This window comes from Amblyomma mixtum, chromosome 7 (genome assembly GCF_055824585.1).
Source record: "Amblyomma mixtum isolate Tamu chromosome 7, ASM5582458v1, whole genome shotgun sequence".
Lineage (NCBI taxonomy): Eukaryota > Metazoa > Arthropoda > Arachnida > Ixodida > Ixodidae > Amblyomma > Amblyomma mixtum.
This window is the reverse complement of record NC_143018.1, coordinates 83,486,378-83,509,181: the sequence shown is the minus strand read 5'-3', so window position 1 is coordinate 83,509,181 and position 22,804 is coordinate 83,486,378. Positions and strand designations below refer to the sequence as shown.

Below are 22,804 nucleotides of genomic sequence, written 5' to 3'. Positions count from 1 at the left end.
ATTTCAAATATGCAATTTGTTTATTTCTAGGCCAATTAGTTCCTGAGATAATATATATCATGCCATTGTCTGCTGAAACAATAGAAAAATAATGGGCCACCAGAAATTTAATTTTAATATGTGGATAGATACTACAATGTGTGAGGAATGCAACGCTGGAAGCAGTTTTCAGTTTAAGTTGATAATATAGATTTAGCAGCCTAATGAACTTGGTACTTGCAACATGGTCATTAGAGTGAAGAAAAAAACAAGAAAATAAAAAAATTTGAAAGGTGAAAATTAAAAATCTGTTCCCAGCGTTGCATGCCTTATGCTTCCAGCTGCACAATGCAAAAAGAATTGTAGCTCTAGCTGCTCTAGGTGCAGAGATACACCTTGAGCAAACTTCGAACTTGACACAAAACACAGATTTGAGAAAATGGCAAAAAACAAGCAGAACAATATTTAATCAAGAAAAGCTGAAAATATTTACATATTTACATTCAAAAAGAGCTAATAGGCACCAGGCATATAATCTGATTGGCTTTTGCCACCACCATGGCGCTTTTTTAGGGCCCGTTGCGTGCTCTCGCTCTCTGCACGCTTGCGTGCTGATGCCTTCCTCCTGCGCAGGTCCTTCTCCAGCATGCGCTTTTCGCTCTCGTTGCTTGGATTCAAGCCCAGCTCTCCGAGGATCGTTGTTGATGCCGTCACATTCCCAGCATTGAATTTTATTACAGCTTCGGCTACAGCAGCCTCCACCGCAAACAGTGAGGCATGGGTGTGCTTCGGAGCAAGTGCCCATATCATCGAATGCAGGCTCTCGTTGTTGTTCTGCGTTTTGCCACGCAAGCATCGCTCCAGCAGCTTCTTGTCTGAAAGGCGTTGGCATATGGGAAGCAGGGCCTCACAAACATAGGGGGGCAGGTTCCTGGGATGCTTTGGTGCTGGCTCACCCCTGGCTTTTGCTGCATTTTGCTTGCACCAGGAGTTCGGCCCCGTTGGGCAAAATGTGTGGTTGCTCTTTGCGTCATTGGACGTGATGTGATGAAATGTCGCCATCACCGCCCTCTGCATCGAATCTACATCTTTGTGGGTTTTTAGAGCCCATCCATAATAGGAGCTCATTTTGTTTATGAGGTCTCCCGTTAGGTTGCCTCTTCCACTGAGGCTTTTGGAGCCAGGGCCTTTGTTCTTGGCTACTGCATTCCGCAAAGCAGTACCCATGCGTTTCTCCACATGGTTGACGCAGTCCTCTTTGCTTATGGGTATATACTAGGGGTGTGCGAATAGTGGTTTTTTGATTCGAAGCGAATTCGAAGCGAATAGCGATTTTCTTCGAATAATTTCGAAGCGAATAGTTCGAATAGTACTTCTGGCACTAAAAAGAGGCTGAGTGACAGTAGGCATTTCCAAAACCATTTATTTTCCCAACACACGATGCCATTACACACTGCACTGAGGCTTTATTTAAAACTACAGTTCAAAATTTTAACACCTAGAGTGAAGAACAATTTTTACTGGCAATTTATACTGGAAGAACAATTTTTACATTCCCAGACTAGCATATATTCCCTCGAGCAAAAATGGAAGCGGCTGTACAAAACTCTAGCGCCGCAAGCGAAACGTCATTCGCACCGCTCGCGCGTCCTGGCAAAATTGTCCCTGGTAGTACCTCTGAGCAGCACTCAGCATAGCGCTTCCATCAAGAATGCTCTCAGCCTCCAACGTATCAGAGTGCCCGAGTTGCGGCGACGGACGGAGTTCGGCACACCACCGAAGATGGCTCAATGCCCTGATTACGGCGGCGGCGTTCCGTTCCATCAACGCGCAAGCAGTCAGAATAGCAAGAAAAGACGCCAGTCGTAGATGCCCAGCGTTAACGGCAGTAATCCTCCACGGGTGCACAATAAGCTTAGCGTTATCGCACGCTAAAGGCGCCCTTCCCATTGGCTGATGTAAGTATACACTTCGGCGACATCGAATCCCCGCGCTGCCGCTGAATTTTTCGCGCCTCCGCCGGTAATATGATGGCTTGCTTGAAAGCTGCCGAGAACGGTCACTCGTGTTCCGTACACATGATTCGTCACCTGACTGGGTGAAGCGATAGCGCGGTAGGGCTGCGTGTTTATCTTCGCATCTGTCCTATCTGGTAATCTTTTCCGCAACTCTAACGGAAAAAAATCGAGAGGTCGTGGAGCAGCGGGGCTTCCGTGCTTATCTGATTTTCCAGCCAGGCTTCCGTGCTTATCTGATTTTCCAGCCAGGCTTCCGTGCTTATCTGATTTTCCAGCCAGGCTTCCGTGCTTATCTGATTTTCCAGCCAGAGGACTTCGGTGCTTATCTGATTTTCCAGCCAGAGGCTTCGGTGCTTATCTGATTTTCCAGCCAGCGTCCGCCGCGGCGGACGCGGTTGTTGGGTTGTGTGACGCGCGTCTTTTTTCTTTCTTTCCTCTTATCTTTGAACTCTCCGCTATCTGCACGTGGCAGCGGTGGTGGCTCGGCTTGAGCCAGTTGGCAGGCCCGTGCACTTTCCTTTTCATCCTTCGCTCAGTCGCAACAACAACAACAGTAAACTGAGGTTTCTTGTTTTGAAGCTTAGACGACTGATGGCTGTGCTCTTCCTTCTTTGCGTCTGCCTGGACACGGTGGCAGCGACGCGGCTTATGGCAGCCTTAGTGGGGAGGCTCGGAGACGGCCAGAACGCAGGATCTTCTGCAAGAGCGCGTCGCCCTCACCTTTATTTCGTTTGTAGCTGGGTTCGCACCCCGACCTGGTTGTGATTCGTGTATTGACTGACCCCCGAGCGTTGAAAGCGCGATAAAAAAAAGCCATCTATGCGGCAATACTCGGAACTGAAACCACATAAAGCAAGAGGGCAAGCGCCCCAGAAACACTATTCGCGCGAGGCGAATACTTCGAAATTTCGAATACCGAGAATTTGGTTCGAAGCGAATATCGAATACCGTGCTATTCGATCGAATATTCGAAATTATCGAATATTCGCACACCCCTAGTATATACCCATACACCTTCTCTTCTTCCAATGCAAGGTAGGTCCTGCTGTCACCGTCGCTAAGTACGGTTGTGTAACGCAGGTTGTGGCGCTCGAGGGATCTCTTGAACAGGATCAGGGCGGCCTCCACTTCCATCTCTCCTGCCTTTTTTGTTGTGTTCTTTTGGCACACATGGCTGGCTGCCCAAGATTCATACAAAGGGTCATCTTCATTTGGACCTGACTCACATCCGGCGCAGAAGTTGCTCAGCACGACATAGTCAAGCACCAGGCCACTGAACAGTTCAATTACTGCCCCGACGCCAATGCGGGAAGTGTGCCCGCGCGTCATCCACGACCCGTCGTAAGAAACGGCGATATTGCCGGGATTACTCACATTCAGTATTGAGTAAAGTTCGCGAACGGGCTGCGCGCACTTCGTGGTTAGCTTTCGCGCCGCGCGACTAGCAGCAGGCATCAGCTTGCTTTTCAGATGCGACTGCCACGTTTTTGTGTGCAGACCCCGACCGCTGATATTCATTGAAGAAAAAAATATCATTTAAAGAGACAGTGAAACAAATTTATTGAGATTACGTAAAGATAGGCAATTCATCACTCGTCACTCCAGCGCAAGAATTTTTGAGCTAGCATCAATAACAACGAAGTTATAGGAGATTAAAAATCACGCTCCTCCTCTCCCCCCTCAACTCGTACGCGCGGGGTACCATACAAAAATAAAGAAAACAGCTCCGGGACTGGGCTCCGCCCATGAACACGTCATTCGCTGACGTTCGGTTTACGACTTCCGGTTGTCCCACTCCCGAGGAGCAGCGTGTGTCGGCAGCGTCTCTCCGGTCTCTGCGCTTTCTTGGCTCCCGAACTCGCGATAGAAAGAGGCGGCAGAGGTAAATTAAAACCATATGCGCGAAGGCAATGCCCTCGCTCGTGCTTGCCCGAGGGGGTCGCGCGGCCGCTCGAGCAGACGATGTTCACCGCTACCGGAAGTGTGCCCGTGACGTCGAAGCTGCCGCGGCTCTAGCGAATGACAGCGTGTGGTGGCCTGCCGACGTCATGGGACTAGTGACGTCTGTTTTCCCGATTTTGGTTTCAGAATTGCTCCCTACGAAGACACCAAGCGGCCCGCGAAATTTAAAAAACACGATTTTTAAAAATTCATAATAAATTGCCGGCTCAGTTCCGAAGATTCATACTTGGTGTCAATGCTTCTGAGCATCACTTCTAACATTTGCAAGCGGCTTTTAATTCTTTTCATGGTCCCTTTAATGCTGTTTGGCGATTGCCAGTGGCCAGCATCGCACGCGTGGCGAGGACGTTCACGGTGAAAGGATTCACTTTTTGCGTACCTTCGACGCGCGGCGAACTCCATGTCGACGACGAGTCGCCGCAATCTTCACACACAATGTGCAGCTTGACCGCAAGGCCATATTCACGTTCATCCCGCATTATTTTAAGAACTCCAGAGCAGGATCTGCACTTCGCGATCTCGAGCAGAGCGTTCACAGAATTCAAACACACAATCGTGAACGAAGTCCCGTCGTGCAGTTGAACCGCGGCGTCGTCGCTGTCAGCAAGAAGCTCCTTCTTCCGATCTGTTGCTGCCGTTCCCGAAAGCTTATCTACCATTTCCGCTGCTTTTTTTTTTGCGTTCTTCTGCTTCAGATGGTTGTAAAAATACCGTGTCGTGGCGTACGCAGCCGCTGATGGTATCGCTTGCGGGTGTCGGGTCCGTGAGGCCTAGCGCGGCAGTGCCGGCGGCCCCGTCACTGGGCGCGTGAAGCTCTTCTTCTTGGGCACAGTGCGGTGAGGCGGTGCGCGGTTTGAAGTTTTCGCTCAACGAACGCTTCACCTTCTTCCCGAACTGATGTCTGGCGCGAAATTTTACTGAACTGCGATTCATCGTGCACAGCGTCGATGTCAACAAAAACAAAATGGCACTCGGGTGTGCCGCGGCCGCGAGCGTCTTGCAGACGACGAAGACAGATTCAGCCAATCCGCTAGCGCACACGCGTCACGTGCCTTCAGCAACGAATGAGGTTGCGCGTCGCATCTTTTTTTTGGCGCTTTTTTTCTCTCGAACCAATGAGCGGACGGAGACATCGGAGGCGGGAAATTGGAGAGGAAAGGCCGCTCTCTCAAACGAGACCAAGATGGCCCCGATAGCATGCATAGAATAGGAGCTGCGGGCCGCGGAAAAAGTGCCATTTTGATGTCAATTTCGGATCAGATTCAGTCGACATCGGCGATATAAATTGGTACTGCGCGAAAACTACTGATACTAGAGGCATGAAAATTTTGCAGACTGGTGAGGAATTGGCAGCAGATTTCGAAAATAGCATTTTCAAAAAATCGCTTTTTGACGATTTTTTCACCTCTAAGACCCGTGTCCCCCCTTAAGGGGGGAAGCTGGTCTCAGAAAAAAAAAAGTTTCTGTTAATGAAGTCACAATAATGGAAACTTCAAGAAACGTGTATTTTTACACGCTGATTCCAAATATGTAATTTAATTTTATGTAAAACAAGTCCTTGTACACTTATATGATATGTTAGGTAACTTTTTGCCAAGACCCTTCAATAAATTTTGCTGCATGAAACTTGCTAGGACGCACGCCATGGGCTTGCCTTCACATCAAACTATGCAATAAGGCAAAATTATTATCGTGCCTATCATAGAAGTTCGAGTTACAGGGTTTTGAATTTGCCACTTCGCAAACTGGAAGAAACTGATGGATTTCAAAATCATATAACTGGCCTTGTATAACAGGCAGGATGATAATTTTACCCTTATTGCATAGCTTGCTGTCAAGAGAAACCAATGGCATGCAATCTAACAAGTTTCCTGCAGTAGAATTTCTTTCAAGCTAAGGGCAAAAGTTATCTAACATATTGCATAAGTGCACAACGACTTGTGCATAAAATTAAATTACGTATTTGGAATCAGCACGTAGAAATGCATGTTCCCTGAAGATTTCATAGTTGTGACTCATTTATAAAAATTTATTTTGAAGACCCTCTTCCCCCCTTAACTCAGTTACTGTGGCAGCATTACTGTGGTGTGGTTACTGTGTGGGCCTTTGCTACAAAGGAGGGTAAGGCCTGAAGGCCGGGAAATGGCTGACAAAAGCACTCTAAGGTGTCTGAGAAGTTGCAAGGAGGTTCCTCTAAATGCAAATGCAAGAATCTGGAAAGGCATAGAGGAAAGAAAGGATTGCAACGTAAAAGCTTACTATTTGACGCTGAATTCAGGGCAACGTGTCAACGTTTTTTGGGTTATGTTGCAATGTAATATCCTCGTCAAGTAGCATGTCAGGTGCACTAATGGGAAGTGTCACTTGCAATAAGTGTACTCTGGCGAAGCGAAATAGCACTACTGAGGTGTCACTCAAGTGTGCACTATTATTGGAGAGCGTTCGCAGAACACACTTCCTGGCGAGTATGTAGCCTCGCCATCAGCTACTTTAAGAGCAGGAAAATTTTTTCTGCCTCACAAATAACTCACAAATAGTTGTTTTTAAAATGATTTCTTTGTTATACAGTCAAACCTGGATGTAACTAACCTTCATGTAGTGAATCCCTCATTGTGATGAAGTTTCTCAATTCCCTAACTCCACCCCCATTGAAGCGCGTGCACAGTAAAAACTCTTGATACTCTTTGAATTAGTCACGACTAGCCAGTCCAAGTTAGTTGCCCATGCACTCGTGCACTTTAGATCATCAAGGTGCCCCCTGAATTTCTGTTGTGTGTGTTTTTGTGCAGCTGTTCTGCCCCGCGAGGAATGTGAAGGACATCCTTGTGCTGGCCCCAGACCCGCCCGCACCGGAGCGGATCGAAAAGGCCATCAAGGACCTTCAGGGAATGGGCATGATGGATGCCAATGAAGAGCTGACCGACTTGGGTCACTATGTCATCCACTTCGCGACGGCTCCGCAGCTGGCAAAGGCCATCATCTACTCTGCTCTCTTCGGGTGCGTGAGCCTCATTCTTGCATCCGGCTCTTGTTTCCTGTTTCCTGTCATTTTCACCACACATCCGACCCCGGCTTGCTCTGCAGTCGTAGATTGGTCGCAGGTCATGTGTTCCCTGCAAAGAAGGGCATGTCTTAAGGGGGGACATGGGTCTTAGAGCATTTTTTTTTATTTACAGACCAAATGCAATGAAACAGCACAGACTTATTCAGTTTTTTTCCGGTGATTTCAAATATGCAATTTGTTTATTTCTAGGCCAATTAGTTCCTGAGATATTAATATATATCATGCCATTGTCTGCTCAAACAATAGAAAAAAATGGGCCACCAGAAATTTCATTTTAATATGTGGGTAGATACTACAATGTGTGAGTAATGAATGCAATGGTGGAAGCAGTTTTCAGTTTTTTGTCCATGTGGACAAATGGGCTTAATAGTTAGTTTTCAAGGGAGTTAACCAGACATACAGTGCCAGAAAACACATGGCACACATGAAACTAACTATTAAGCCGATTTGTCCACACAGACAAAAAACTGAAAACTGCTTCCAGCGTTGCATTCCTCACACATTGAAGTATCTACCCACGTATTAAAATGAAATTTCTGGTGGCCCATTTTTTTTCTATTGTTTGAGCAGACAATGGCATGATATATATTATTATGTCAGGAACTAATTGGTTTAGAAATAAACAAATTGCATATTTGAAATCAGCAGAAAAAAACTGAATAAGTCTGTGCTGTTTCATTGCATTTGCTCTGTAAATAAAAAAAAATGCTCTAAGACCCATGTCCCCCCTTAAACAGGCAACAATTTTTGAAAGCTTGTGTGCTTTTAGCACTCTTATCCCTGTGCTTGGTGCGTGGTAAGCCTCAGTCACTTAAGCATCATAAAGCTGAATGAAACAGCAGTACTGTTTGTGGCTGTCAGTCAGATCTAGTTGATACCCAGTTCATTTGAACAGACACTTCGGTTCTGTCATAAATGTGTGCATCCGTTTCTTTGGGCATCTACCATCACCGTACGTCACTTGTCACCTGGTGTGCTTTAACCTTTTGGTGTGCACTGTGCATGCAGTTCTGTTGCTGTCATGTTGAGTTGGAGTGCCTGTCAAAACACTTCTCATGCCGACCCCATTCCATAGGAGAATTCCACATGGTGATTCTTGTATAATAATGCCTTACGCATCACTACAAACAAGAAAATACGCACCCAAGAGTGAAGTGTCTACGCTCCTTTAAAAGTGCGCCATATAAGTGTATGTTTGAGGTACTACTCGTTTCTATTCGATATTATCAGCATATTTTTGTATTTCTTGGAGTGATGTTTTTGCCCTCATTACATTTATTGAATTACACTCTATGCCTTGTTTAGTGTTCTTTTTCCTGTTGTTATGCTTTCAACTAGTGTATGAGCTGTCTTTATTCTATGCACTTGCTTTAGCTGCCTGGACCCCGTAGTTGCCATCGCTGCTATCCTGTCAGAGTCTGCTAAGCTTTTCGACAAGGACACTCAGAAGACTTCCAAGGCAAAACAGGTATGGTTCATGATTGTGTATTTTATTTTTAAGTCTGACTCCTTTATGAGGGAATTAAAGACAGTGTCAAGTGTAAAGATAGTAAATACAAAAATTTAGTAAAGAAGCCTGAAAATTTGGTTATTTTTGTTTGGGGTATGCATATGTTGTTTGAAGTGTCAGGAAAATGAGTTTTAAGCACCCAGAATGTCTTGGTAGAGCAGGAACCTTGGGTGTCAGAAATGTTCAGTCCCTTAACGACTGTGAAAAACATGGAAGCACTTTTCTGATGAATTTTACGACCGGTGGACACACTTATTTTCGCATTTCCCCATGGTGCAAACAGTGATAAGTGTGCTAGAGCTTGGATGATGGCAAAATCTGTAAAACATAAAACACATTCGCACCAGCTATGTGCTAGTAAGCTTGCATCGATTATTGGGATCGTTGCCTCAGCACATGCTTTCAGGACTGTTATATTGTATATTGCCCTTGCTAATGTATATACTGTATTTACACGATTTTAAGTTAACCTATTTTTTTTTTTAATTTGAAAATGCGAAGTTGGTGGAGGGCGAGTTGACTTTCAATCAAATCCAAAGCATGGCACCATCAATGAAGCTAAGACAAACGAGATATCAGGGACTCTGCTGTGTGCTAACATTTTATGTTTTGCTCTGCGGCTCTACCCATTGTCACTCTGCCATTGTGCACGCTGTTCAGAAGGATTTTCAGATTTTTTTTCTTGCTTTTATGAGCACTCGATGCTAATGGGAGTGTTCATAGTTGATGGAAGGGCCGCTGTTCCAGTCACGGTGGCACCGCCACTTAGAACAGCAGCACTTCTGGGGAGTGTCAGTAGCTGATTGAAAAGCTAACGCCGCTCACACATGGTTTCTCTTTGTCTTTGTATGGAGCATTTGACTTGATTGCCGGCCTCGTTATCAGTTTTTACTGTCCTTTTTCGTCAATTGTCACGAGTACTTCATGTCCGGTAAGCGTTCGGCAATCAGTCGTGGCTGCGTTCAAGAGGGCTGTAATTCTTTACGTCGTCGAAACAAGAAGGCCCGAAGACCAGTGATGGCGGCATGGTCACGGGACTAAATATGGTGATGCCCATGCTCCCATGCTGTAAAGCCTCTACGTGCTGTGCTGAATGGGTTGGCACAATGTCTGTCATAAAAATGCCTGTTGTTGACATCTTTACGATATACAAACCGGGGTTGTGGTGCGTTTTGCTGCAGTTACGCTCACCTCGATTTTACAACACGCCACCATATCAGTTTCCTGAATCAAATATGGTCTGAATAACAAAGATATTTGATTCATATTCGAAATTTCGAATATTGGCACACCCTCAATCTTGCTAGATGTTTCGGTTGGCATCCAGCCGCTTTAAAATGAACACGGTGTGTTGTAACGTTTCTCGGTTGCTCTTGTGACTTTTATAATGTTTTTTTTTGTTGTGCTGTCTTTGTAAACTGGGTTTGCTTTGTCTCCTGTTTTGTTTTTGTCTTGGTCTTGTGTGTTCTTACAATTTGCTTATTATGCTTTTGTTATTTTCTCATGTTGTGTTGCTCCGGGACTTGGCCTGCAAGGATGAGATATCTCTGAATCTCACATGTTGCATAACTGAGAGAGTGAAGCGTAGGAAAAAGTGAGAATTGGGGTGGAAATGTTTTGTGCCATGAATGTGACAATTTATTGCGTGGCGCTCTCAGGTGAAAGCAGGCTACGAGCAGACGCAGCGCAGTGACCACGTGGCCCTCTCTCAAATCTTCAGCCGTTGGAACGGCCTGGAAGACGACCCCAACGACCAGCAGTCGTTCTGTCGGCGCAACGGCCTCAATGCCTTCTGCCTTGAACTGAGCAAAGGTAGGTTGACTGGTCGTGCATGCTCATTGACTGGCACTTGACTGGTCATTGACTGGTCATTGACTGGTCATGCTCAATGACGTGGACACGGTTTAACATGGTGCACACCAGGTTTGGTTTGGTTTAGGTTTGGTTTATGGGGTTTAGCATCCCAAAGTGACTCAGGCTATGAGAGACGCCGTAGTGGAGGGCTCCGGAAATTTCGACCACCTGGGGTTCTTTAACGTGCACTGACATCGCACAGTACACGGGCCTCTGGAATTTCTCCTCCAAAGAAATTCTAGCCGCCGCGGAAAGTTGGGTGAGTTGGTATACGTTGATTTTGGGTGGAAAAACAGCGCGAAAGGGACGGAAGACAAAGATGAAGGAAACCACACGGATGAGCGCTTGTCCGTGTGGTTTCCTTCATCTTTGTCTTCCGTCCCTTTCGCGCTGTTTTTCCACCCAAAACCAAGCTGTACCGTTGAGCCTGGATGCATCAGGCATGGATATTTTGAATTAGTGATCATATTTAACACAGATTATCTTGAAAATCCTGTGTAAAAATATAGAAAAATCGGGCTGTATATAGGAATGCAGTTTCATCTGTGAATTGATATATTGAATTGTGCACCGTGCCCCTGCAGGTGGCACTTCTCCTAACAGCGTTCTTTGATCACTTTCTCAGCGCGGCGGAGGCTGTTCTGCAGCTCGGTCATGGGCACTTGCTGGCAGTGTTAACGCTGTGAAACCAGCTCACGAGGTGAATGGCAGGTGTGCTCGAAGGTGACCTCCAGTTTCACGTATACTCATTTTAGTGTGAAAGCACTGCTCCAGACGTACCAACCTTGAGCAAGAATCTTGTCATCTTGTCTTGTGCTCCGAACTAGCCTGAGCTTACCCGAGTGACTCGGGAAAGCTATGGTTACCAATGGCGGGAAGCGGCAACTCTCATTCTGATGTGCTGTTTGCAAATTCTTCATGTGGTCCGAGATTTCGGCGGCCGTGGATGTCAGTGGCACGCAGCTGTCTGCTATTTGGTGGCGACGCCAAGGCTAGTAGGAGACTAGGCCTGCTCTACTATTCGTTCTGGAAGCAGCCACTGCCGAGCTGCACTTGAACTGCCTGAACTGGCGCTGCACGTTTTGTGCCGTGGAACTTTGCTGAACTTGGGCAGCCACTGCAGCCAAGTTGAGCTGACCCATTGTGTTTGCCGTGTACAAGAGGGCCCGGGCTACTTTCGAGCAAAATAGGTTTCACTTTTCGTCTGGTCGTACCCCCGTCGATCTGATGTAAATGAATACTTGGCTTGAGTTTGACACTCACCCCCTTTCCTGCAGGGCAGTGCGTGGAATTTGTGAGCCAGCTGATCCGGTGCATGCGTGTGGACCCCTCGCCTGTTGCCGGCGAGAAGGAGTGGGGCCTCGCAGTCAACAGCCGCTCGGATCGTTGCGAGCTCACGCTGGCGGCACTAACTGCTGGACTCTACCCCAACGTGCTGCGTGTGCTCAAGGGCAAGATCCAGAACAGCGTCCAATTTGCCTGCCTGTAAGTGGTCCTTTGACGAGACTTTGTTTTTTAGTTAAAGGGAAACTGCATAGGTTTCAGAAATCAATGAGCTTAAGAGGGTGGAATGTGTAAAACTTGCAGGTAAAGCATGCAAAGTCTTTTTGGGCTAGCACTTGAAATAGTGAGGTAATCGCTGATTAAAATCCGGACGCCCTTCAAGCTTCTCCGCAGCGCACAACGCCAAGTGGGGGGGGGCGCATGATGACGTCATCGAAGGGATCGGTACATTTCCAACGCACGAACTCCTGCTGTGAAGGAAAAAAACCAACGCCATCGAAGGCGAACCCTGCCGAGAGTTGTTTGGCAGCATCTAACGCGTCAGGGCAGGGTGTGGCTGACGACAGCGGTAATTTGAAACCATACCTTCCGTGACGTCACGCTGAGTTTTGCTGCATTCCTCTGGTGCATTGAGGAGAAGCGCAAAATTCAATCGTCTATTACGTTACTATTTTAAATGCTAGTGCAAAAACACTTGGCATGCTTTACCTACAGCCTACATAGATTTGGTTCCTTGAATATCGCGAAATTCTCAGAAAAGTGCTGCAGTTGCCCTTTAAGCTCGTAAAGCCCACAAGCAAGCCTGAGCTCTTGTCAACTATGCCCTTCCCCCCCCTCACCTATCACGACAATACTCAGCATTATAGAAACTCCCGCCAAATATACCCCCATCCTCACCCTTCCCTGACCAAAACCAAACAGGTGGTATGGCGACGATTAGAAACCGCCACCATGCCATCCCCTTTCCTATACTCTCCCTCATACATGGGGGGACAAATCTCCAACCTGTTAGTTATGCCCAAGCACCAGAGCAGATTTTAAGCACACTTACCAAACTTGCCCTAACAAACTGAAACCCCTTTCAAGGCTAGAATCGCAGGAGGCAGCTCTGTGCAGCTCACAGCCAGAGCTACAGCTCTGCATCTTGGGCTGGGCCTCAAAAGTCGCCGCGGCTAAACAGTGTCCGGTCATCTAGAGTGACCTGAGGGCCTGTCACCGTCCTGCTCATCTCCTTCCCCCTTTCCCGTGCTCACCTGATCCACCTTACCATATCCACTTAACTCTTTCCCTACCGCGCCCATTGAGCATCGTTAGCGGGCTAACGATCATTTCATTCCCTGATTTCAGAACCTTCTGCATTGCTAATGACCACGCTGCAGATGTAGATTGTAGGCCAGAAAGCAAAGTTTTGTTTCCGATGTAGTTTTCTTTTGTCCCGTGAGGGGTCACTTCCTAACGCGCTGCGAAGAAATGAAGACGCGGACCTGCGCTCATTGCTCGCCATGTTGCCCGCAGGTGACGCCTTCGCCGCTCGACTTCGGAGCCCTCCGCGTTGCTTACAGGCACGATGCGCATCTGGCTTGTAGCCGGAGAACTGAAGTTTTGTTTCCGATATAGTTTTTTTTACCGCTACAAAACAGCATTTTTTGAACGCACTCAGAGGATGCGGTACCATCGAAGACGCTTGTCAGCCTCCGCTGGCGCGGCACGCGCTCTAAGACATAGCAAATCTCAGGACTCCGTTTCGTCTGCGAGTGATCTAATCGACGTCTTGTGCAACAACGAGCTGCAAGGTGCTGAAGATGATTCAGTTTTCACATCAGTGATGATGGAAACCAGCCTGAAACACAGGCGGCCGTGCTCCGATGCACAACTATAGGGTTTCCAGTTAGTTTTGTAGCAACAATACTATTCAACATAGAAATGATTTTTTTTTGCAGAGTGGCCAATAGAGAAACAAACATTTTGCATATTTCAGAAAATTTTTAACATTTTTTTCTTTTTAAATACAAGCGTGTTTTTGCAAGTTTTGTTGAATTTTTTTCTAAAATCTCGTTTTTAGGAAATAAATTTTTTTGTTGCAACATGGAATTTGTTGTTTAAACGTATATTTATAGAGAGCACCTTCATTCAGCTCTGTTTTTGGGTATTGCAATCAATATTGAATGCAATAGTTTTGCCGGAAAAAGAAATGTACTGAAGCCTTCAGAAAATGGTCATTTCCCCCATGGTAGGGAAAGAGTTAAGTGACTTAGTAAAGTTCTTACCAACTAACCTACCTCATAATGCCCATGCAGTGAATGTCAGATAAAAGTTGCGAACTTAGATTTAGGTATTTCTCCAATGCTCATTTGAACATTTGAAATGTTTTGGCTTTACTGCCTGTTGCATTGCTGGAACAATCTAGATTCGTATAAATGAGAATCTAGTGTACACAGACTCAAAATGTCAATAGTTTGCACTCCTTCTTGCAAAAAGGATACAGAAACTAGCTTTGGTTCAACTACTCTTGAACCTGGTTAGAGAGCGAAAGCTAAGGCGTATCGGCCAACTATACATGGCATGGCGTCTGTAACGCTGAGTGTGTTCTGAACACTGGATAGGCACCGCGCCCACCCTGCCACTAAGGCAGGCTGTGTTGTCATGTGAATCGACACACAGTCATCCCCTCCTTTCAGTTCCTTTCCTTTGATCTTGACTTTGGTGCCATTTGGTAGGACACCATACTTACCGTAAAAACCCGCATATAATGCGAGGTTTTTTTTCCGTAAATAGTGTCCTAAATTTCCGCCTCGTACTATTTGCGGATCCGAACAAAAGTTTTCGAAGGTGCTCGAAGTTTTGGTTTCGTTCTTGCGGCGTGGCTACGGCTTGGCTTTGCTATTGGCGCGTGGCTACGGCTTGGCTTCGTTACTCTCGACAAACGACGTCACGACAAGCGTTGGTCACGACGTCGTTTCTTTGTTGATTTGTTGGGTGCGCCGGGGGGTTGCGGTGAGCTGAGTCCCTGTTGACAACGCATGTGCTCGCATGTAAGGCATGCTTCGTGAAGTGGATATTGTTTTGGGGAGCACGATGTCAGGGTCTCGAAACCAGTACTCAGCTGCTTTTGAGCGAAAAGTGATTTTAGCTGTGGAGAACATCGGCAACGGTGCGGCCGGGAGGCAGTTTGGTGTCGTCGAAGGAAGCATTCGTGGAAGGCCACGACAGAAAGAAGCCCTTTTCACGTGCAGTGGAACGCGACGAAGCTTTCGCGGCCCCTTGATGGTTGTGTAAACAAACCGTTCAAGGACGCAGTCAAGCGGTGCTACACAGAGTGGATGCGCTCAGGTGAGCCTGCAGTGATGCCAACCGGGCGGCTGAAGCGGGCTTAAGAAGTGCGGCATCTCGGAACACCCTCGATGGCACGGAAGATGAGTACATTTGGGATGATTTGTCGGACATAGAAATGTCCGAAGAAAGCGCTACTGAAGAAGAAAGTGATTGAAGTGCGGGATGCGATTTGAATAAATGTCTTCTCTAAGCTTTCGTCACTCGTATTATATGCGGGTAAAACTTTTTTTTTCCCATTTCGCGTCTCTAAAACTTCACCTTGTATTATATTCGGGTTCGTATTATATGCGGGTTTTTACGGTAAACCACGGCTGCTTCTTGGTCTGACCTCTGGCTCGCTTGAAGGTCACGGTCCTCCGGTCCGTGACCTGGGCTTTGCATGGTGTAGTGAAGCTTTTGCTTCGAAATCCTCAGAGTGTTGAAAAACTGCATTTTTGAATTCATTTCTCAGTCAATGTTAGCCACCTGAATGGCAGGAGGCTGGCTGTAGGTGTAGTCATCTGAGAACCTAAGTCTACTGGTAGAACAGAAAAATTTCGGTGGAGGCGAAATGCTAAAGGTCTGTGTGCGGCGTCGGTGCGCATTAAAGAACCCCGACTGGTTGTAATTATCCATATCCCTCAAATATGTTGTGCCTCATAGTGAGCCATAAGCTAGAAAACTTCAATGGGCCAAGTGCTACAACAGCAGGCGTAGAAATCAGCTTGAATTCTACTGCTGGTTTAATACGTGCTGTTGGTTTAGATGTGTAGCTGCACATTTTTATTAGTTCTTGCCATCCATACCATAAGCTTGCCGTCCCGGTTGCGTATTCGCCAACTGCAGCCTGTACAGCCACAAGGCTTGAAACCACGGTGAATTGATCACGGTGACTGAAGATTGTCACTGCGCCTTACCTAAAAGGGATAATAAATCCTCTTAAACGGCGTTATATGCCACTAAGCATCACGATTTGCGACCTAAAAGGGAAATAATTGAAAAAAATGAATTTAAAAAAAACAATAAAACTACAGTACAGAGAGCGGAGTCGAACGGCCGACCTTCCATACGCAAAACGAGCCTCTAATCCACTGCGCCATAGCAGGGATGTCAAGCTGTCGTTCTGAATGAATATTTATAACCAGCCTTAATGCGGCTGCTACCTGCCGGTGGGCGGCGCTGTCATCGCTGGCTGTACCGGCTGCATTTGGCGAACACGCGCCCCGGTTAGCTTAATTGGTAGAGCGACTGCTCCGGTGAAGCGGTGGTCCCGGGTTCGAACCCCGCACCAGGACGAATTTTTCTTTAACTACAAAGTTTCTGAGAAAGCTGTATAGCTTTCCTCTGTAGCCACATGGCTGTGCTCGGGTGGATGCCAATGAATAATTACTCTATTACAAATCTACTCCACCTTGCGGGATTCCCCTAAACATTTGACCAGTACGGGAATATGTCTACATGCCGCTGCGGTGACTCAGTGGTTATGGTGCTTGGCTGCTGACACGAAATACGCGGGTTTGATCCCGGCCGCGGCAGCCGAATTTCGATGGAGGTGAAATTCTAGAGGCCTGTGTACTGTGCAATATCAGCGCTCGTTAAAGAACCCCAGGAGGTCAAAATTTCTGGAGGCCTTCAATACGGCGTCTCTCATAGCCTGAGTCCCTTTGGGATGTTAAACCCCATAAACCAAACCAAACCGAATATGTTTACTTAGGGCAGGTAGTGACCGCTGATCTGGATCATGCGAGGGAAATAACTAGAAGGATAAGAATGGGGTGGAGCGCATATGGCAGGTTCTCTCAGATCATGAATGGCAGTTTACCAATATCCCTCAAGAGAAAAGTACACAACAGGTGTATCTTACCGGTACTCACCTGTGGGGCAGAAACGTGGAGGCTAACAAAGAGGGTTCAGCTGAAGTTAAGAACAACACAGCGAGCTATGGAAAGAAAAACGATAGGTGTGACGTTAAGAGAATTCAAGTGGGCGGAGTGGGTGAAGGAACAAACGCGGGTTAATGATATCCTAGTTGAAATCAAGCGGAAGAAATGGGCTTGGGCAGGACATATAATGCGAAGGCAAGATAACCCATGGTCATTAAGGGTAATGGAGTGGATCCCAAGAGAAGGCAAGCGTAGCAGGGGGCGGCAGAAAGATAGATGGGCGGAGGAGATTAAGAAGTTTGCGTGGATACGGTGGCCGTAACTGGCCAAGGACAGGGTTAGTTGGAGAGACATGGGAGAGGCCTTTGTTCTGCAGTGGGCGTAGTCAGGCTGATGATGATGATGATGGGTAACGGAGTCGATTCCAAGAGAAGGTAAGCGTAGCGCAGGGGATGGCAGAAAGTTAGATGGGTGGATGAGATAAAGAATTATGCGGGAATACGGTGGGCACATCTGGCGAAGGACAGGGTTAGTTGGAGAGACATGGGAGAGGCTTTTTCTCTGCAGGGGGCGTAGTCAGGCTGCTGCTGCTGATGATGATGATGGGGATAATTATGATGATGCACACCATGCATGCACAATTGATGCGCATTTTTTTCTCTGGTGCATCGCTTCTTTTGCACCCTGTGGTGGTTGGACTGGTGCAGAGACCAGAAGCGGGCCACCATATCGGAGGAGTCCCTGCTGCACCGGGTGCCGCCGGTGTACGAGCACCCCTGGCTGGTGTACCACAGTGCCCTGCAGCCCTCCAAGCACCAGCTCATCACCATGTACGACTGCAGCATGGTCAGCTCCCTGCACCTGCTGCTGTTTGCCGGCCAGGGCGTCCACATTGTCGAGGTGGGTCAGGCGATGTTGCCCTCTTCTTTTTGTTGGGTGATGTGGGACTCAAAACATCTGTTTTGGCCTTGCATGTTGTCCGGATCTGGAGGTGCATTTATGCTGGATCATCCTCTGAGAGCGGCTCACCTTGATCACGTGCTCTTTGCACGCAGCTTCAGGCTCATGAAATGTGGCAAACCTCTGTGTGGAGCATTTTATATACATGTGCAAAATGTGAGAAATGCAAAAAAAAAAAGGAAGCGCAGTTTATATTATGAGAAAGACATTCCACTTAGTTCCACACAGGTTAGTTCTGTGTCTTTATGTTCCCGAAGGATGAAAATGTTTTAAATAAACTCTTAGTGTTGAGAACCTTTTTGTCTCTTAACACAATGTAGACTCCCTTTAAGACGAACTCCAAGGGACCATGAAGACTGTTCATCTTATCAGAAGTTCATCTAATTAGGAGTGCTTCTTAAAATGATGTTCGAGCATGCAGTGTGTGTCCAAATACTTTGTATATGTGAACAAAGCCATGAAATAGTCTTTTAGGAAAAAAATAATTGCAACATAAGCATTTATTGCACTACTAGTGCAGTGCATCAGGCACTGTTGAGTGTTGCCCAGTCTGTCATTTTTTTTTGTGTCTGTCGAGAAAATCGTCTGCTTGCTACAAGCGTAGGCATATCACTTAACCTGCCAAGATATCTTTCAGTGCCCGCAGAGGGGAGGAGCAGCGACAGTTCTGCTTTCACAGAATCGCCCTTTCAACGGAGACGTGGTTAGGTCTCTGTGCCTCCCCGCGTCGCATGGATCATCGGCGGTGCAAAAAAGCTTTCAATGTTTTAGCTTTTTTTTTCTTTCCTTCCGCTGAAATGCTGCTCGAATGGTCGAGTAAAGCTGCATGGCTTGGGCACGGCTGGTCGTGAAAGTTCATCTTAACCAATTAGCACGTGTGCAGTGTACATCTTAAGCAGATTTTTTTTGCATTGACTCTATGGGAAACCAAACAAATGACCACCACTGTTCATCTTAACCAAGGGTTCATCTTAAGCAAGTTCGTCTTAACGGGAATCTACTGTATAGACATTTTACAGCACTGTTTAGTGCATGACAGCCTTAGCCATTTGTGTCCTGTAAAGCCTAAAGCAACGAGTGCTTGCTGCCTAACAGCTGTGCTTGTCTATGAGCAGGTTGGTATTTCTGGTATTGTGTTTGTGGTGTTTGTGGCAGCAGTGCACATGCAGCACAATAGCATTGCATCTTATGTACTGCAGCACCGCCAGTGCAGTGCGAGAGCATTGTCCATGTAGTGTGGGAATGCTTCGGGTTCTCAAACATGTCACCAGTATCAAATGTATTCTTATAATTGTTAGAAATGGTCTTTGGAGCAGGGGGGACTACCCTGTTGAAGCTGCTGGAGACATATCCAGGTTTCGAACTGACTGGTCGCTTACAGCGTCACAAAATGGGGCCTCACCGGGCAGCTTTGTATGTGAGCAGCACTTCACAGTCGGAACTGCGGCTGACTCTTTGATGATTCACTCTCTCAAAGGAGGCCGAAAATTTTAAGGGTAGCTTTTCTAATGCACTGAATGTTCATTTGACCTGAGCATCATCTGTGATAAACTGGAATCTTGGAATTAAATGGTCACACATAATCGCGCTTTTGAAATGACAGGATCAACACAGGAACGACACAAATACTGGTGCATGAACTGTCAGCTGAAGTTTATTGCTGTGTGCCTACACATACGCTTTTACAAGTAAAAAAACAGATATCCTGAAAAACACAGTTATAGCAGTAACTTTGCTTTCATATCAACAAGCATCAGTAGTATACTTCGTTCCAGCGGATCAGTTTTAAGTTTGTTAATACTTTTCTAAGAATTGCTTTTCTTGTTTGCAAAGCAAAACAGATGGGTCGCTTACACGAGTCTGTTTTCCCGATTCCATGCAGTAAGCTTTCCACAGCTCCTTGATTAACTTGGTCCGATCCTTTCACAAATCTTTTAAGCACTTTTTCTGCTTCTGACACAAGCAGGGGTCTCGGATAACCAACTTTTTCCAGTCTTGCTGCCTGGTTGCTGAGGCTTCGTTTCATTTTGTGGCTGCAAGACCTTTTTTATGGCCTGCTCGAAACATGAAGGTGCCACGTTTCGCTTGATTAGCTTAACTGGTCGAGCATATGTGGGCCAGACAGGCAGATGTCGAAATGAGACTTGGACAGCACAACCGCAACTGTGGCCAGATTAATTCACCTGGAAATCTGGCAGCACAATGTGCCAGGTGCGAGAGATGCAACCCTCACTTCCAACTGACTACGGTTCTGCGGAAATCCAGAGATAAGTTAATCAGGGAGCTGTGGGAAGCTTACTGCACGGAATCTGGAAAAGAAGGGACTTGTGCGAGCGACCCATCTGTTTTGCTTTTCAAAAAAAAGAAAAGCAATTCTTAGGAAAGTAAAACCAAAGGAAAACTGATCCACTGGGTCAAGTATACTACTGATGCTTGTTGATATGATAGCAAAGTTGCTGTTGTAATTGTGTCTTTCGGGATACCTGTATTTTTTTTTTACTTGTAAAAGCGTATATATGTGTGCACACCACAATAAACTTCCGTTGACAGTTTGCGCACGAGCGTTTGCGTCAGTCTTGTGTTGTTCCCGTCATTTCAAAAGCACAGTTATGTATGACCATTTGAAACCCTCGTAATGAATTAAGAGGGTTCAAAGGAGGGTCCTCTGTGCTTTCTCCACAAGCTGGTTGCCTGCTGTTAACCCTAAATGCTAGGCACTTAAATGTTCAAAAGCTCTCGGGAGCCTTTCAAGCACTTCCTGCAGTCGGAGCCTTTCAAGCACTTCCTGCGGTCTCTTTTTTGCTTCTTTCTGCTTTGAGAGCAAAACACAGCGTAGGTATCATCCCTGCTGTAGTAATCTACATGCTTTGGCTCCGTTTTCCAGGACTACATCTTCGACGCCTCGTCCCAGGCGCCAGCAGCATCGAACAAAGCGTGCCTGATAATTGATGAGCAGCAGCTGCTGTCATTTCGGTGTTCAAAGCGTGACGCGGACCTCCTCTGGCGCTGGCGTCGGATGCTGGACTATATGCTGGACTTGCATCTGTCCCTCGATGAGAACATTGAGCGCTGCGCCGAGGAGACCTTCCTGCGGTGCGAGCTGTGGCCACGGATTGTGGACGCCACGGCTGCTCTTCTCTCGCAGCATCAGTCGGGTCAGTGACTGTTAATGCCTCAAATAGGCAGACTTTACTGACTTTACCCTGTGGTGTGAATAACCCTGTTTTTTTTTAGCTCTGCGGCTATTGCGTTTGTATGTTCACTACCAATGAAACATTTGTTGTATGTTTTCCTCTCTGTCCTGACCATTTCCAGCAAGTTTAACAGCCATGTTGAATTTCGTTTTTGCTCAGGGGGTCAAAATATAGTGATTTCTGTGGGCACTATTTGTTACAAGTGTTACCTGCACATTAATGCTCGCTGCCTGTTTGTAAAAATGTAAAAAAAAGAGATTTGAAGCTTGTGTTCGGTCGTCTCAGGTATTGTGTGAATGGAGTGATCATTATGTTCCATTTGCTGTTCCAGCCATTCAACATGTATACGAGTTTTTTTCATAATAACGTTTTGCGATGTCGTCGCTGCGTTGAGCAAAGCATTGTCTTTGCCTGCAAGTATAGTTTTGGTTTCTGTTTGCAGTTTTTGCTGTTTTGAAATACCATGGTGTTATACAGTAGAACCCCGTTCATACGTTTTTCACCGTAACAGCCGGGAAAATGCAACAGTGAGGAAAGCTCCAGAAATGAATGAAAACAGTGCAGCTTTGACTTGAAACAATTTATTTCCGCAAAGTGACCTTAGGAGTTTAAAAAATCGAAAATGGTGGATTGCAGTTTCTTTCGCTCGCTGGAAAGCACCACGCGTTTCTCAATAGCCTGGAAGGCCGCATTGCTGTCAGCATAGCTTTGCGGTGCGACGCACATACCTGCGGAGGGGGTCTAGAGCCGCGACGCTTCTCCAAAAATCGGATCTGCCAACTCCCGGGAATCGTGCGGCTCGCCAACTCCCAGGAATCGTGCGGCTCGCGCTCCTCGTCGTCATCGCAGTCGGCGGTTTCACTCACAGCCGAGTTCGCAATGATCTCTGCAATGCTTTAGCACTCCGACGTCACGACAGCAGCATCCACGGCGACGTAGTCGCCGCGTGTGATTCCCGTGGCACCCAGCGCAATTCATAGCCTCAGTGAGCTCTTGATCACAAGAGGCTGCTTTGTTACTCTTCATCTTCCATGGTAGTTTCCACTTCCATGTGAAAGCCACACCGCGCACTGCAGTGCTGTGCATTTGACGCGCTCACTGCAGTCCACGCCGAAGCGACGTAGTGCTCAGCGTCAAGCACTGAAATGGTCGTTGGCTGCTCTCTGCGCTGCTCCACGTAGGCCGTGCTGGCTGCCTGTCGACTGTGTTTAGTACGTCCAGCTTTCCTCAAGGGGAAGCGCCACGACGTCATCAAAGCACGACAAAGATCGCGGCATCTGTGTTTACAAGTTCGACGTTCACGAGGCAGATCGCCATCTAGTGGCGGCCTCTCCAACTAGCGTGCGGCTTCTTGCAGCCAGTTCCGTAGCCAAGCCTGGCCAAGACTCGTCAAAAATCAAAATGGCGGTTGGCGTGCATTGCCCAGGCGGGTTCGGGGTGGCGGTTGCGACGTATCAGACGGGAGCGTTTCCTCAGCTCAAACGTAACAACGGGGTTCCCAATACATTGGATCCTATGGAAGCTATGCCGGGACCCGAAGAAGCGAAAGCGACATAACAGCCGGTAAAACGCAGCAGTGAGGAATGTAACAGCGGGGATCTACTGTATTGTTGCATGTAAGTTGACCCACCAACTCAAAATTCTTGCTGGCAAAAAAAAAATGCGACTCCGAGTATGAGTCAGCATCCCCTGCCTGCCCTGGCCAGCCAAAAAGAAGGAAGATGTGCATCTAGAGTGCACTGTACTGTTTCCCATGGGATAGCAACATGGTGCGCCCGCAGTTC

The 22,804-nt window shown here is 46.9% G+C and overlaps 1 protein-coding gene and 1 pseudogene across 1 annotated transcript in view; one reads left to right on the top strand and one right to left on the bottom strand.

Annotated features, from left to right (window-relative positions):
- Positions 1 to 20,989, top strand: part of LOC149336645 (ATP-dependent RNA helicase DHX30-like) — a 61,874-nt gene extending 40,885 nt beyond the window's left edge. Inside the window, exons 13-18 of the mRNA XM_089553036.1 lie at positions 6,749 to 6,957; positions 8,398 to 8,491; positions 10,192 to 10,345; positions 11,665 to 11,872; positions 17,574 to 17,766; positions 20,711 to 20,989. Coding sequence (XP_089409162.1) covers positions 6,749 to 6,957; positions 8,398 to 8,491; positions 10,192 to 10,345; positions 11,665 to 11,872; positions 17,574 to 17,766; positions 20,711 to 20,989 — 1,137 coding nt within the window. The remainder of the gene's footprint in view (positions 1 to 6,748; positions 6,958 to 8,397; positions 8,492 to 10,191; positions 10,346 to 11,664; positions 11,873 to 17,573; positions 17,767 to 20,710) is intronic.
- On the bottom strand, positions 87 to 5,332 carry LOC149336646 (uncharacterized; annotated as a pseudogene).
- Positions 20,990 to 22,804: the final 1,815 nt, after the last annotated feature.